General features: G+C 29.5%; 2 protein-coding genes across 2 annotated transcripts; both read right to left on the bottom strand.

Annotated features, from left to right (window-relative positions):
* Positions 1-5,167: 5,167 nt before the first annotated feature.
* LOC106453515 (auxin-responsive protein IAA2-like) lies at positions 5,168-6,298 on the bottom strand. The gene is made up of 2 exons (XM_013895760.3): positions 5,891-6,298; positions 5,168-5,806 (listed from the first exon to the last, which is right to left on the bottom strand). The coding sequence occupies exons 1-2, from the start codon at positions 6,052-6,054 to the stop codon at positions 5,455-5,457; spliced, it is 516 nt and encodes a 171-aa protein (XP_013751214.1). The 5' UTR covers positions 6,055-6,298; the 3' UTR covers positions 5,168-5,454.
* Positions 6,299-8,197: 1,899 nt separating this feature from the next.
* LOC125579981 lies at positions 8,198-9,412 on the bottom strand. The gene has a single exon (XM_048743907.1). The coding sequence runs from the start codon at positions 9,410-9,412 to the stop codon at positions 8,198-8,200; it is 1,215 nt and encodes a 404-aa protein (XP_048599864.1).
* Between the last annotated feature and the right edge of the window lie 6,166 nt (positions 9,413-15,578).

Raw genomic sequence — 15,578 nt, 5'->3', positions numbered from 1 at the left:
ATAAAACTAAAATTATCTGGTTTGTGGATATAAATATAATATCTAAATATATTTTTGAGGATAATATTGCACTCTATACTAAACCCGGTTAATATGAATTACACTCGCCTCCAAAATGTGCAATTTTCATATATATATTTGTTTTAGTTTCAAAATCATAATAATTCCCGTATAATACACTACATCTATTTATTATTATTATTTTTTTTCCCTCGGACTGAAAACTAAGACATATTATAAGCACATTTTTTTCCTTTTTAGTCTAATCCACTATTACAATATGTAACATAAATTGAGTACTATTTTGTATCTGTAAACATACTTGTTTAATATATATGCCTAAACATCCTATACAATCAATACTAACAAACATATAATCTCTGAACAAGAATACTTTTCAATGATCCAAAAAAAAAACAACTTTTGGATGTTTTAAAGATACATAAGCAGAACGAACCCGAAGTCATGCGGCGTTGGTAATGTTAGATGCGGTCGTGACTGAGCAAAGATGACAACGTCTTATGTTACTCCACTATCTGCCTGCAACTCCAACCTTTCCTCTGTTTTATCTCTTGACCATAACTAAAAGTTGTTTTAAAAAGATGTTATAGTATTGTGAGGATATGTAGTGGCTATGATGGATCTCTCTATATACATATAAACGTTTATTGATGTGCATTAAAGTCTCAGTTACATACTACTTGTATGTCAGTTACATACTACTTGTATGTATGGAAATGCGAAGAAATATATTCATTTAATAAAGTGATGTGTTTTGAATACATGGACATGTGGCGCGACGATAACCTTCGACTTTCTGACGTGACATCTTATGTAGATGGCCTAGGAGTGAAAAAAACTCTTCTTTATATATATAGATATTTGGTTAGTATTGAAAAATTCGATTAAAATATATCATAAGAACTTTTTCACTTAAATATGAAAACTTCAAAAAATTAAGGTTCAGTTTAATATTTTGAATAGGTCCATCATAAATTAAAGCCGGTCCTTTCATGCATATTGGTTATGTATATCTTCTTTACATTTTTACTTGGACTTTTACTTTTATATTTTTCATTATAAACAGTTTTTTTAGGTGCTGTAATCTTTTTTTGTAAAACATACCAATTTAAGAAAATCATAAGAGACCATTTTGAAAGATTGTATAAAGTGTTGCTTAAGCCCCCAAAATTTTTTACGTGCCAACAAAGAAACAAACAAAGTCCAAACGTAGTAAAAAGTACTGAAATTTCAAATTAGATCGGAAGCACACAAAATCGATAACGAGAGAAAATTTTACTTTTTCTGATTAGATTGGTCTTAATTTTTTCTGATTGTTCAGAGTAAGAGGAGTGGGGTAATCAAGGTAAAGATAAGATTAAAGTTCGTATTGAGACGTTCGGTCACTTGATAGATGGAGAATTTGGCTGACAATAACGAAGCTCAAAGGTGAGAAGACGATGGAACCCTTAACCTTATTAGGCTCAAACTAAATGATATGCAAAAATCCAAACCCAAATTAAATAAAACAAATGGAAAAAGGACCAACGAAGGTTAAGACCGAAAATAAAAATCCAAACCCAAATTAAATAAAACAAATGGAAAAAGGACCAACGAAGGTTAAGACCTGAAATTGTTGATATGCCACGTATGACAAAAAAAACCCTTAATGAAAAGATAAAACTCTACACAATGTCAGACGAAATCATTTTTAGTTCAGCTCCCCTTGTGAACTAAACGGGGAGTAAAGGAGATCTAGACGAAACGTTGTAACGTTCCTCAGAGCTCTTCATCATTTCTCTTCTGTAAAAAATCGGCGGCCGGTGTACAAATCTCAGACCCTAAACGACGAAGAAGCCTATAGTATGAATGAGCCTCAAATTGTAAAACCCAAGTCGCCCAGCATACAGATTTGTAAAACCCACTATGACCCAGCATAATTGTTTTGCCCTATGAAAAAAAGCCAACTTTTTTTTTATGTAAGATAACTATGCAGAGACTGCAATCAAATTTATATATCTCCATATGATTGATGCATATTTTGTTTTCTAAAATACTGTTGAAAAATGTTCTAGAATATAAAATCATAATCAAACTATATCAATATAAACAAAACCGGCGCTACGCGTCGGCAAACCTCTAGTAATAAAGATTTGTTCACAATCTGTATACTTTCTATCATTTTTGTTTAATTATTTCTTATTAAAATAAATTACAAAACTACATTAATCATATAATAAAAATTTATATTTTTTTTGTATATGTTGTATTTTGAATTTTTCAAAACGAGTATAAATTACTAAAACTGTTAATAGTCTCACATAAACTTTTATGATCAATGTTTAGTTTTTTTTCTATAATAAGATAAAATGATTATAAAATCATTTGAATAAATAATTTTATTTTAATAGGTGTTTATGTTAATATATATATATATATATATATATATTTCATATCGTTTAAATTAAGCTATACATCATATAAAAATATATACTTATATTTTGATATCTGCGTTGAACATATATTGAAAAGTTAATATTTTAGTTTTGAAATCTTCATTGTTTTTTTTAAATGATTATAAATTATTGAAACCACTAAACATTCCGCATTAAAAAAAATTGTTGGTGTAAAATTTTGTTACACAAATATGCAAGTAATCATAAAATCATATGAGTAGAAACCTCATTTAATAAATATCCATATTAAAAGTATACTATATATCTATGCTAATATCATTTAAATTTAATTATATATCTTATACGATAGATAAGATTGATTGTTTTGATTTATTTACCTTAAAATTATTGCGAATAAACAAGAGCGGTCATTTGATTTATATACGCACGCCAATTTATTACATAATAGTAACTGATTTCTTAGTTATTTAATATATAATTATTATTTTATCATTTCATAATATGCAGAAAAACATAAAATATAAAATATAAAATATTTATTCTGCACAAGGCCCGGATCTTAACCTAAGTATGTATCTCTTTAATAATTTTAAATCTTAAACATTTTCCAAATTTCGGACCAAAACAAAATAACGAAATGAGAATAAACTCAAAAATCAATATTTATATCGAGCAATAACCAAAATGAAAAAAAAGACACAAAAATGAAAAAAATATTGAACATACATAGGATGGGCACGTGAACGTAAACTTCTCGTAACCATAATTAAATTTTAAATTGCTAAATCATGATATAAAACCGAGCTGATATAGTTTCATTGTAACCATATAGTAGGCCTAAGATTCTTCGGCCTAAATATTAGGTTCTTATGCGATAAGTGATTCTTTTGACTTAAAATATTTTAAAAAATGGGATCAACTCATCAGTAAACAAATTATGTAATTAACAATTTTTTAAAAAAAATTTGTTGAAGGGCCAAAAATATTAATTCGATCAAGAATATAAATTTATTTTTCTATGTGATATTTCTTAAGTAATTTTTATATAAATTCACCTTGCGTACGGCGTAAATCTTATCCTAATTTTTCATAATTTCCCAATTAACTGGAAACAAATACAATTACTTTGTGTCTTCGTGTCCAAATTTCACGCAAAACAATCTTGCCTAGCTTGTCTTACGAAGTAAAATAAACTACGTTAAGATCTGCGCCTTACGCGGGATGAACATTATATATAAATGATTTTATATATTATATGTTTCTAACATATTATGAAATAATAAATATATATTAAATAATTAAAAAGCTAGTAACCATTATTTATATAATTAAATTGGTGTGAACATATAAATAAATTTTATTAATCTAAACAATATTTTTTCTATTTGATATGATATATAATTAAATTTAAATGATAGTAACATATATATAGTATATTTTAATATTATTATTTATTAAATGATGTTTTCTACTCTTATGTTTTTTTTAATCATTTGTATCTATTATAGCAAAAAAAATAAGTTACCGATAACAAAATTTTCACTATAGGATTAATAGCTTAAGTAATTTATAATATTTTTAAAAATGAAGTTGTCAATATTTTTTCAAAATTTTTATCAAAAAATTGTTCAAAGTAAATTTTAAAATTAAGATATTTAAGTAATATATATATATATATATATATTTATAAATCTTTTATTTTTAATACATATTAAATGAGACTTTCGACTTATATGATTTTTAATCATTTGTATCATGTCATAACAAAAATTTTAAACCATGGATCACAAAATTTGAATGTGAAATTTTTAACAATTTTAGTAATTTATACTCGTTTTTATAAATTTAAAATATAACATATAAAGAAAGTTTTTATTTTTTATTATATGGTTAATATGGTTGTTGAATTTATTTTAACAGTTTAAAATTAAACAAATATATCATAAGATACACTTATTTTTATCAAATCTTTAATATTTAAAATCATTAATTGTCATATATACTTTAGCTACATTAGGCAATTCCGTAATTTTATTTAAAGAAATAATGAAGCACGTTAATAATGTATTTATGGTTAGTTTAATAAAAAGCTTATTATATACTTAGATGGACCAACCTATTTTTTTAATTATTCTAATAATCATTTTAGTGATGACACGTTGGTAAAAAAAAAAGTTGTAATGATTCTCAAATAATATACACGAGGTTAAACTAATACTATATATAATTTCGTTGCTATATCACATGTACCAATTCATTCAAGCTTTATGTAGATTTCACCTTCTTCGCTTATCTGATCATCGCAGGTGGAACACCTCGCAACCACATAGAACATAACCAAAATCAATGAACTCAAGTCAGTTGGGGTTTGGAAACTCTTATCAGGCCTGTTTCTTGATTAATATTTTTTTTAAATGTAAAAATATTTTTTATTAAAAAATTCGAAATTTGACATATTATAATAATGTTTATTACGAAATAAAATGTTGTTTAATTTTAAAAATTCTAATAACTAAATAAATAATTTAGGGAAAATATATAAAACTTTCATATAAATATAATAAACACACACATCTTCTAAAATTTTAGTAAATATAATTTGTTCAGTTTTTAACTATAATTGAATGTAAGTGTTTTTTTTGGTTGGAGTTACAAATATCCAAAATTTTCTGATCGAATCCAACCTTATTTTGCCCTCTCCTAAAGAATACTACGAGGTTCTTTATTGTAAATTATTGTAGTTATCACTATGAAATTAAAGACTTTTTCGTCAAAATATTGCTACATACGCATCTATATTGTGTATATGTCCGTATTGTACAAAAATTTCATCTATCTTTACATCAAACTGCAAATCTAAAAACAAGGATCCAACAAAACAAAAAGAAAACCCCTTGAAGATGGATCTATCTCATCGAACAAAACCCTGACATGTTCTGTTTTTGGTGTGGTCAACTACTCAAACTCCGATCAGAATCAAATCAAAAAGAGTTTCATCCATCAAAAGCTTTCATCATCATCATCATCATAATCATCATCATAAGGCCGAGTCCAAAGCAAGAGCATCAGATCCTTTCATGATCCTGAGTCTCTTACAAGAGGAAGAGAACATATCCCATGGAACATCACCAACCAACATCCAATCTCCATCTTTATCCTCGTACGTTGGTACAACTCCAGATCCTTTGTATCCATCTCTTTCGCTGTATTCACCGATCGTGAACTTGAACAGGTTCTCTAATGCCTTGAGAAGCTCTGGATAGTTTTTGTATGTCTTGAGATCTATTTTCCTAAGGTATGGAGCTCCATCCATACTCACTTTCACATAGCTCACACTGTTGTTGTTCTTACGGTAAGATCTCACCGGAGGCCAACCAACGATTTGAGTTCTGTAAATTAGCAAAGAATCATCATTAGTACAACAATTCATAGATAATTTGAAACAATAGATTGAAACTCAAATCTTTACTTACTTCGTAGGAAGTGTAGATTCTTCCTCGTTATCGCTTTGTAGTTGACGCTTGTTGCTTCTAACGCAAGAAACCTCTTGTTCTTCCTTATCTTGCTCTATTCCGGGTAATCCAAGACGAAGCTCTGTGTCCTTAAGGTTAAGCTCATTGACTTTCTCGTAAGCCATTTTTTTTCAAGATCAAGACACCTCTCTCTATATGTCTCTGTGTAATATATCCAAAGCAGAATCCTTGTTCTTCTTCTTGTTCTTGTTTGTGAGTTTGGTTGATCATGGGTTTAGAGAAAGAGAGATATATACAGGAGGGAGAAGATGCATAGAAGTTAGGGTTTAAAGAAGAGAGATGTTGTCGGGAGCATGAAAGGCAAGAAAGAGGCAAGGGGACAAAGGTGGGACACAAACGCTATGGCCGCCCATGTGGACTCGACTCTTTCTTTATTCCACGCTCCTTATTTGCCTCCGCCAACTTTGCTTACGCTACCTCTCTTGCCGTCGATGTCTTTACACTTCTTTTACAAAGGATATACTATTATTATAAAGGACCAAAGAAAGGAGATTAAAAAAATGATGAATGCGAATTGGATGTCTATTGGCCGACCCGGAAATAAAGCAAACATAAAAAAGTATTATTATTATTTTTTTTTTTTTTTTTTTGTTAACCTGGGGTATCCCAGGCCTATGGAGAGGCCCGGACTAATTCCCAAGGGGAGGTGCAGCCCACGGATAGACTCTCTCTCAGGGTATTCAAATAGGTCCTAAAGCATAGGCCCATATCTGTGTTGGGTGATCAGGATAATTGTGACTTAGTTTCGCGCAGCAGGTGGATCGAACCTGAAACGTGTTGGTGTCTCAGTCCCGTCTCCTTACCACTCGACCACAATCACCCGGTCTAAAAAAAAATATTATGATATTACTCTAAAAAAGTATTATGATATTACTTTATTAAGTGTTTCTTGTGTGTTTGCATCTTTTAAAAGTTTATATAGTTTTTACGAGTGTTGATAATCAGTAGGCTGATTTGTATTAGTTAGTGTTGTTTTGAAATATTCAAGATAGTTGGTTGTTCCTAAATATAGACGGAGGAAAGAAAAAAGTAGGAATTAGAGTAAAATGTTACTTTTACGCTATTTTGGAGTATAATTGGGCTAAAACCATTTTCTTCCTAGAAGTTCAATAAAAAAAAATTGTTTGAAAAAAGTTTTGTTGTAATTTCCCTATTATCATATAAACAAATAAAAATGTACCATATAATACAATTTAATGTTGTTTTTTTTAAAATTAAAATTTAAGGTTATTTTGAAAGGGTATAATAGAGTATTTACAACTTTTTAATTCATGTGGAAAATGTAACATTGACACTTCTACTAAAACAAAAGAGAGAGAAAATAATGCCACTGAACCATAATTCCAGGATGGGATTTTCCAAGTCCTCTTCTAGATCATCAACTTTTTGAAGTTGCATACAAGTGCAGTTGTTGCTGATGTCGATCGTTCACATTTATCAATTGCGCGTATTGATATCTTTTACTTTATATATATATAATGCTCTCACTTTATGTCTAAAATCTAAGATTGTACCGATATTATTCATATTACATTATTTTTGGGTGTTTAGTTTTAGTATCATGGGAAAATTATCCTCTATCATAATTTGCACCGCCGTTTGTATAGTGTGACTTGGAAAATGTTGATAATTTAGATAAAAGGAGAATAAGGAGAGAGACCCATGTGGATAAGGGAAATGGGCTGGTAATTGATAGAGGAATGGTAAAGCCATGTGCTTTCTTATACATTTGTCTCTTTTATTCATAAATGATTTTCCTTAAAACTGGGTTATGGGGAGAGGCTCCACGTTCTATATATACATTGAATCGTAGAACCTAAAAGTATGAACCAAGGTGGTAATTTTAATTTCCTCCATAGTTTACGCGTAACTATGTTCATTTAGCTTCTAATCCGCATGCATGCATGCATGCTTTTGATGTTTATGTTAGGCTTCATTCAATGAATTTACCAATATTAAATATATGTGTTTCCTACTTTTGATATTAAGATTCCTTCTATGTTCTTGACTCCTCCAGTATCCCAAAGTTTAGATAATTAAATACGTAGATGCAAGATACGTAGTCTCTCTTTTTTTTTTTTGAAAAAGGGCTTTCAATTATAAATAAAAACGTTTACATGATAAGGTACGAAACCTTATAGTTAGAAAAAGTTTGCATGAATACAAATCATGATGACATCATCTGAATGCTATGAAACATTCAAACGTTCAGAGAGTGAAACCAAGAGGAGAAATGAGATCAAGCAACTAGCGAGTATTACCACGGCCGCGACGGCCATGCTTACCTCTCCCTTGTGTTGTCTTCCATACTAGATCTTGGAACTTGATTGGAGGTCTTGATTCCCTCCCCCTAGTAAACCCGAGCGAGCTCGTTGTTTCATCAGGGGCCATGTCCACATCACCAAGGACAGCAAACCGAGAAGGACTCTGAAATTCACTTACCTGAGCCGATGTGTTTAAGGGATCAACCATAGAGGCTTTTTGGACCTCCCTGTTGATAATGTTTGATGGAGAAAATTCCATAGTATAAGCTGAGATGGGAGTAGATGCAATATCTACTAATGGTGATAAAGTCTTGGTCAAAGTTTGCTGTGCTAGTTGGTTATCATGTTGGACCTGTGGGGTATTTGAAGCTTGGCATTCCTCTGGTACGTCTTTAATAAAATGGCATTCCAAAGGAGGAAGTGAAGAATCATTTGGTACCTGAGGCACAGTAGCAGACGTTTTATGAAGGCTTCCTGAGATTGTTTCATCATTATTTTCCTGCAAGTTTTTGTCTATGTCAACAACGGGAATGTCAACACTCACACCCTCTGGATTTGCTGAGGAACCAGAAGAATCTAGAGGTTTTGAAAGCAAAAGACACCTCTTCGCTTTATGACCTAAGCCGCCACATCTCTCACAAGTTGAAGGTATCCAAGTGTATTCTACTTTAACCAGATAAATATGGCCTTGCTTATCATCCAGAGCTATAAGTTGCGGAAAATTTCTCTCCAACTCCATTTCAACTAGCACTTTAGCTTCCCCCATGTTTGAAGGATCCAAGCGAGGCTTATGAGTTAAGATAGGCTCTCCAAGGCCAGAAGCAACATGACTAATTCCTAGTCTTGAATAGCAGCAATCTGGAATTTCTTTTAGAGTAACCCACACCGGTAGTGTTGAAACTTCAGGTATTTTAAAAGACCCCTCCGGAATCCATGGCAAAACAAAGAGCAAACAATCATCGATATGCCAAATTCCTCTTTGGATTACCCAATGACGAGTAGGTTGATGCGGGATATGAAACATGTAGGATGAATCACTCAGCTTCTTGCAAGAGATCTTACAGCTTCTTCCCCAAATCCTATTAGCAACAGCATGAACCAATCCACCCGGAGGTAAAGAGCACTTATGAAACTTTCCTATGATATACTCATCCTTGTTTAAGAACTTTTGATGGGATTGATACCTCAGGCGTCCCATCTAGTCTGTATGTGGGTGAAGCAGCCCGGTACAGATTGCGAGATTCTGGACTCAATCTTGCAGCCCAAGGAAACCGGATACTAGGTGATTTTTCCGTGCTCGTGCTCGGATATAAATATTTCTGAAGTAAATATACTATAATAATTGATTGCTATTTACTTTTAATTTTAAATTAATTTATAATTTTGTATGCATCAATTATATTTATAATATTATATTATTTTAATAATACATATGATTTTATATATGTTATATCTAATCGATTTTGTTGTTTTTACAGTCGATTTAGTTATCATTTGGGTAATTTGGATTGCATCTCTAAATTCAACTATAATTTTTTTTATTCTAAATATATTAAAATTTTGATTAATTTCTTATTTGAATTTAGGTGGTTGTTGTCTTAAATATGTGAACATATTTTACGATGATTATGTATAACTTAAGATATAGTGTGCTTAGAATAAAAAAAATAGACTAAAGTGTCTGATTCCAAATTACATAAATTAATATAACAATAATATTCTGAAGTATCATGCGTATATATAAATTTTAGGAAATAATTAAATTGTAACATTTGGTTAATATTTTATTTTCATTTTAATATGTCTTGAATTGTCCTATGATTTAAATTTATAAAATAAATTACCATTCTTATAAAATTATATATTCTTATCGTAGTTAAATCTATGATTTTAGATATAAGTTAGATTAGTCGAGTCACTCATGTTGTGAGTATATTGAGTTATATATATTCTTTCAAATTCAAAATGAAGTATAATTAATTTTTGTTATAACTAAGCAAATCAAATCAATTTTATTTATCGTTTAAATGTGCACGTATTTTCATAATATTTATCAAATTATATGTTGATGTTTTTTAAAATATATTATAAAATAAAGCGATGCTCAATAGGAAGTTACATACATAAGTAGATGATACATTTTTGGAAGCTCATGAACACATATTAATATTTACAATAATTAAAATATTTTATAAATTCTAAATAACTTTATGCCTTTGATTGATTGAATGGAAACTGAAATTTATTTTAAATAATTTTAAAAATGAGAATTCAGATTTGCTTTGATATTTTGATTATGGTTATATTAAGTTCCACAAACATAAAAACATAAAATTTAAGAGAAAATTTAATATTAAGAAAACAAATAACTTTAATAATGATAAAATATAATATATCTACCTCATTAAACTATTTTGTAACTATTTGATCAAACAATTTTTTTTTTAATATCTCTGTAAAATAAGCAGTAAACAAAATTGTAATTTTATTTGAAAATAATACTATATAATAAAATATAATTTATCAATATTTTTTTGCTGTAATTGGAAGATATTATAGTCAACAAAATATATGAAAAATAAATAAAACACTTCAATAATACTAATTATAAACTATTTTTAGATAGTTAAACATATATCACTTTATGTTACTTAATTATTTTATGTAATCATCTAAGAAAACATATAGATATATAAAAATATTTATATTATTTTGAACTTTTTTGCATTGTTTAAAATTATGTTTAAAATAAATATTATTTCTTTTTCTAATATCAAGATTATCTGTGTAAATTGTTTTTAATGAAATCACATTATATACAAATTTATATTTTTCATCTAAGAAAATATAGATATAAAGAAAGTATTTTATTACTTCAAAAGTATATTTTATGTTATTTAAAAATATTTTTTAAATGTAATATTACTATTCTGTGAACTTTCCTTTTTCTTATGAAATCATATAATATATACATATATTTCGTTTTCAATTCGTTTTTTTAACTATAAAAATTTTCCTTTTTTATTATATGTATATGTTTTTTGAAATTTTTTTAAAGGAAACTAAATAAAAAAATAAATAATAGTATTTAGTATTTTTAATTGATTAAGGATATCAGTGTAATCAACCATCGCGATAATTAATATGAAACTGACTTCTCAAATAATATTATAGAGATACGTATATTTAAAAATGCTATGTTTAGTAGAAAATTAGTTAGTTAAAAATGAGAAGAGGAATGGTGTTGAACATACAACTTGTCTTGTGATGCAAACACAAGCTAGACTCCAAAGAGTCATGTCTTTTGCAAATCGCATTCGTGGGTGTCTCAAAAAAGTTGGGTCTTTAAATTATTAAAGTCTTTGTTCCCTTTTCGACTCATCACTATCTTAGTCTTATCTCCACCTTCTCTCTTTTATTTATATCATATGTACATGATTTTTATAAACTATGGACGTAACATCTTACTTTCTAATTTCTTTAGCATTGTTTCAGACATCAGGTCTCCAAAAGAAAACTCAGTTGTATGTAATAGAACTAAAATGTTGTTTTCAAGTTCATTTAGTGCAAACAAAACTGAAAACCCACAAAATGTCGAGTGATTTGAAATATTGACATGACTCGTTTTAAATTCACAGTTACTCCGAATCTCACGAGATTCTGGTTATATTTTTGTGTTCTAATTACATATTCGTGGGGCTTAAACCACTCAAACAAGAGCAACCCTAATTTGCTGGATATGTCTCACTGTCTTTTCGTTGAAGCATTAATCATACATAAGCTGTTCGAAAGGCAACGTAGGGACGGGGCCAATACATTCGGACAGCAACATCGAACCAACTTCGAAGTATTGTCGACAGCTAATTAAAATCTAAAAGAAGGAAACTTGTGGACAGAGTATCAGTGATCGTGGCACGAAATATAGCCGATCATGATCTTGTGTTGGTTATCTTCTGACTCAATTTAATCGATTTTGATATTTATCTCTTTTTTTTTCAGATTCTTGATGAATGTGCATCATGAGAGAGACACGGTTTCTGACCGGTTTGGTTCTGAATGGTTCCTTACTAGATCTTCCTAGATTTACCTGTCATGATGATATCTACAAAGTGTAGTCTTCTTTTTTTTGGTTAACCTACAAAAGTTTAGTTTTAACTTGTTATGGGTATAAATGATAACTCAATGTATAGATCAAAATTAACATTCAACAAAATTTAATTTGAATTTTCGTGTATAATATGAAACCGAAGATCGTATAAACTGGAAAGTAAATGGGATGGAGCAAGGAAACGAGAAAGAGTGGGGACTTGGAAGTCGTTGGGCAAACAAGAAACATGTAAGTGGTCTGAATCATTTATGAACTTGAAATTCACACGCTTGTAGCTTGCCTCTCCTTGCTGTAATGTTATTCTCTTCGGTGCTTTGTGGATTTGTTTAAGTGAATATGTTTTCACCTCACTGTAATGTTTTTCTCTCCTTACTGAAATTAATTATCATTTGGAAAGTGTTTTAAAGTGAATACGAAAAAAATCCAATCGAACCATACCTCTATGAATCAAAATCTTAGCCTAAGCAAAGAGTGTCTCAAAGTCTATGTGCCAAGTCTTAGATAGAACATTTATATTAAATGAATCATGATATGTACGTGACATATTATCCAAATCACATAAATGCTTAGATGTAAAATTTGTTTGTGTGAAAGTAGGGGGTGTTGAGATGTAGATTTAAATTGTGTATTGTAAAATTTTGTATGTATAATGTCTGTTGTAGATATATCTGCTATAGCTGTATATTTTTCTTACAATATATAAAATATTACTTTAGTAAATAGGGGATTATAACCATTTTATTTTTTGGTTGTAGCTTTAGAAATTAATTCAAAGTATAATTGCTATTCTAAAGGATGTAGACTAAAAAAAGTATTTACAACCTAATCAATCACCCCATAAATTTTTTTCTTTTGAAAGGTTTTACTATATTTACTGAAAATAAATAATACAATTTGTTCCACAATATTTGGGATATACTAATCGAATGCTCTAATTACTAAAAAATATTATTGGAGTCTATTACATTTTCGCAGTTCTAGGTTGAGGTTTAACACACCTAAACTGGTACCAAAACTTAGAAATAAAGAATATATAAACCCTTTAGTAGAGATGTCTACGTAAATCAATGAAGCAGAGATGTGATGAACCAAACTTGTCCCATTTTCACCTTTTTCCTAACAAAGTGGATGTCAATTTCAATGTGTTTTATCCGTTGGTATTACGGACAAGTATACAACGCTAACGTTATTACAATAGACTAATGTAGCTTGCTTGACAGGACAAAAGTGTCAATTTCGACCCCAACGATTTTAGTCGTGCCAAATATGACCCGAACAATTGATCAATGCCAAATAAGATCTCAACTCAATTATAATTTAAAAAAACTACTTTAACTTCTTAAAACGTGCCTAAATCTACATTGACTCTACCAGAATTAGTCAACTGTTAACAAGATAAAACGACGTCATTTTGATATACGAGGAAAAATGCCAATTTCGACCCCAACACTCTCAATCGTGCCAAATAGGGCCCGAACAAACGGTCAGTGCCAAAACCGACCTCAACTTAATTATAATTTAAGAAAAACTATCTGAACTTCTTAAAACGTGCATAAATCTTTATTGATTCTAACAAAAGTTAGTCAACCGTTAACGAGATAAGACGACGTCGTTTTGATATATATATATATATATTTTTTTTTTTTTAAATATGTTCATTCCGGGACTCAAACCCGTGCCGGGATATCCTTTTAAAGGGGCACACTAACAACTAGACTAAAGTAACTTTTTTGAAATGTTATTACAAACTGAAATTCCCCGTTATATAAACTAATATTCTTCTTCGTCTTATCAAATTTAAAACTTTGGTGATTGCTTCTATATATTTTAGTTATTGTTTAATATGTCTAATATTTTGTACAAGATATCTTAGTTAAAGAAAGGTAAAAAGGCCTCTTAGTATTTTTGAACAAAATATCAAAAATATATAATATTAACTTTGAAAAATAAAAAAATTTCCACTTAAATTAAAAATAATTTATATAAGAAAATTTTATCAAGAAATTCAAAGTTTTAAGTATATTTAAGATCGTATGATAATAAATATTTTATTATTTATATTTTAGTAAGATATAAGTTTATTAAAGATATGAAAATAAAAAACATGTTAATGTATTTATATAAATCAGAAAAAGTTATCACCAAAATTTTAAATTGGATAAGATGAAGAAGAATAATAGTTTATATAATATCAAATTTTTAATAATATTTCAAAAAGTTACTTTTATATAGTTGTTAGTGTGCCTCTTTAAAAGGTATCACAGCACGGTTGAGTTCCGGAATGAACATATATATTTTTTTTAAATATATATATATATATATATATATATATATATATGTCAAAACGACGTCGTCTTATCTTGTTAACGGTTGACTAACTTTTGTTAGAATCAATGTAGATTTATGCACATTTTAAGAAGTTCAGGTAGTTTTTCTTAAATTATAATTAAGTTGAGGTCGATTTTGGCATTGACCATTTGTTCGGGTCCTATTTGGCACGACTGAGAGTGTTGTGGTCGAAATTGACACATTTTCTCGTATATCAAAACAACGTTGTTTTATCTCGTTAACGATTGACTAACTTTTGTTAGAGTCAATGTAGATTTAAGCACGTTTTAAGAAGTTTGAGTAGTTTTTTTTCAAATTATAATTGAGTTGAGGTCATATTTGGCACTGAACAATTGTACGGGTCGTATTTGGCACGACCTAAATTGTTGGGGTCGAAATTAGCACTTTTCCCGTACATCTCTAGTAGTAAGTTCCAAAGCCAGCATGTTTCAACAACAACAATTAGCGAAACGTTTATACTCAGGTTCATCGCTTGAGCGAGAAACTCTTGGTTACCTTTCACTGACCAAGAAACTAGATTGTGTCCTAAGTAGATGCAGTAGCCGGATGTTGATCTTCTCGTCAATGTACAACCATCGTCTTAATATGCAGTCGTTATCATCTTTTGATTATGTAAGAGTTGCAGACCATGTGACTTGCTTCCTTGTATGTAACTGATTATTCTCTTCAAAGATTGAAGATGTGACTCATGAGGGTCATGCATAAACAAACATATTTGTTGCACTACATAAGATATGTTTGACCTAGTAAATGTTAGGTATTACAAAGCACCTGCAGAATTGCAACACGCTGCTGGATTATCAATATGTTTTTCCTCTTTTCCTGCAAGTTTAGATTCCAAGTCAACTAGGGGAGGGGGTTATACATGGCTTACAGTCCTCCATTCATGATCGTTCAAAAATGTCTT

The sequence above is a fragment of the Brassica napus genome, chromosome C1 (genome assembly GCF_020379485.1).
Source record: "Brassica napus cultivar Da-Ae chromosome C1, Da-Ae, whole genome shotgun sequence".
NCBI classification, from domain to species: Eukaryota; Viridiplantae; Streptophyta; class Magnoliopsida; order Brassicales; family Brassicaceae; genus Brassica; species Brassica napus.
This window is presented reverse-complemented; position numbering and strand designations above follow the sequence as displayed.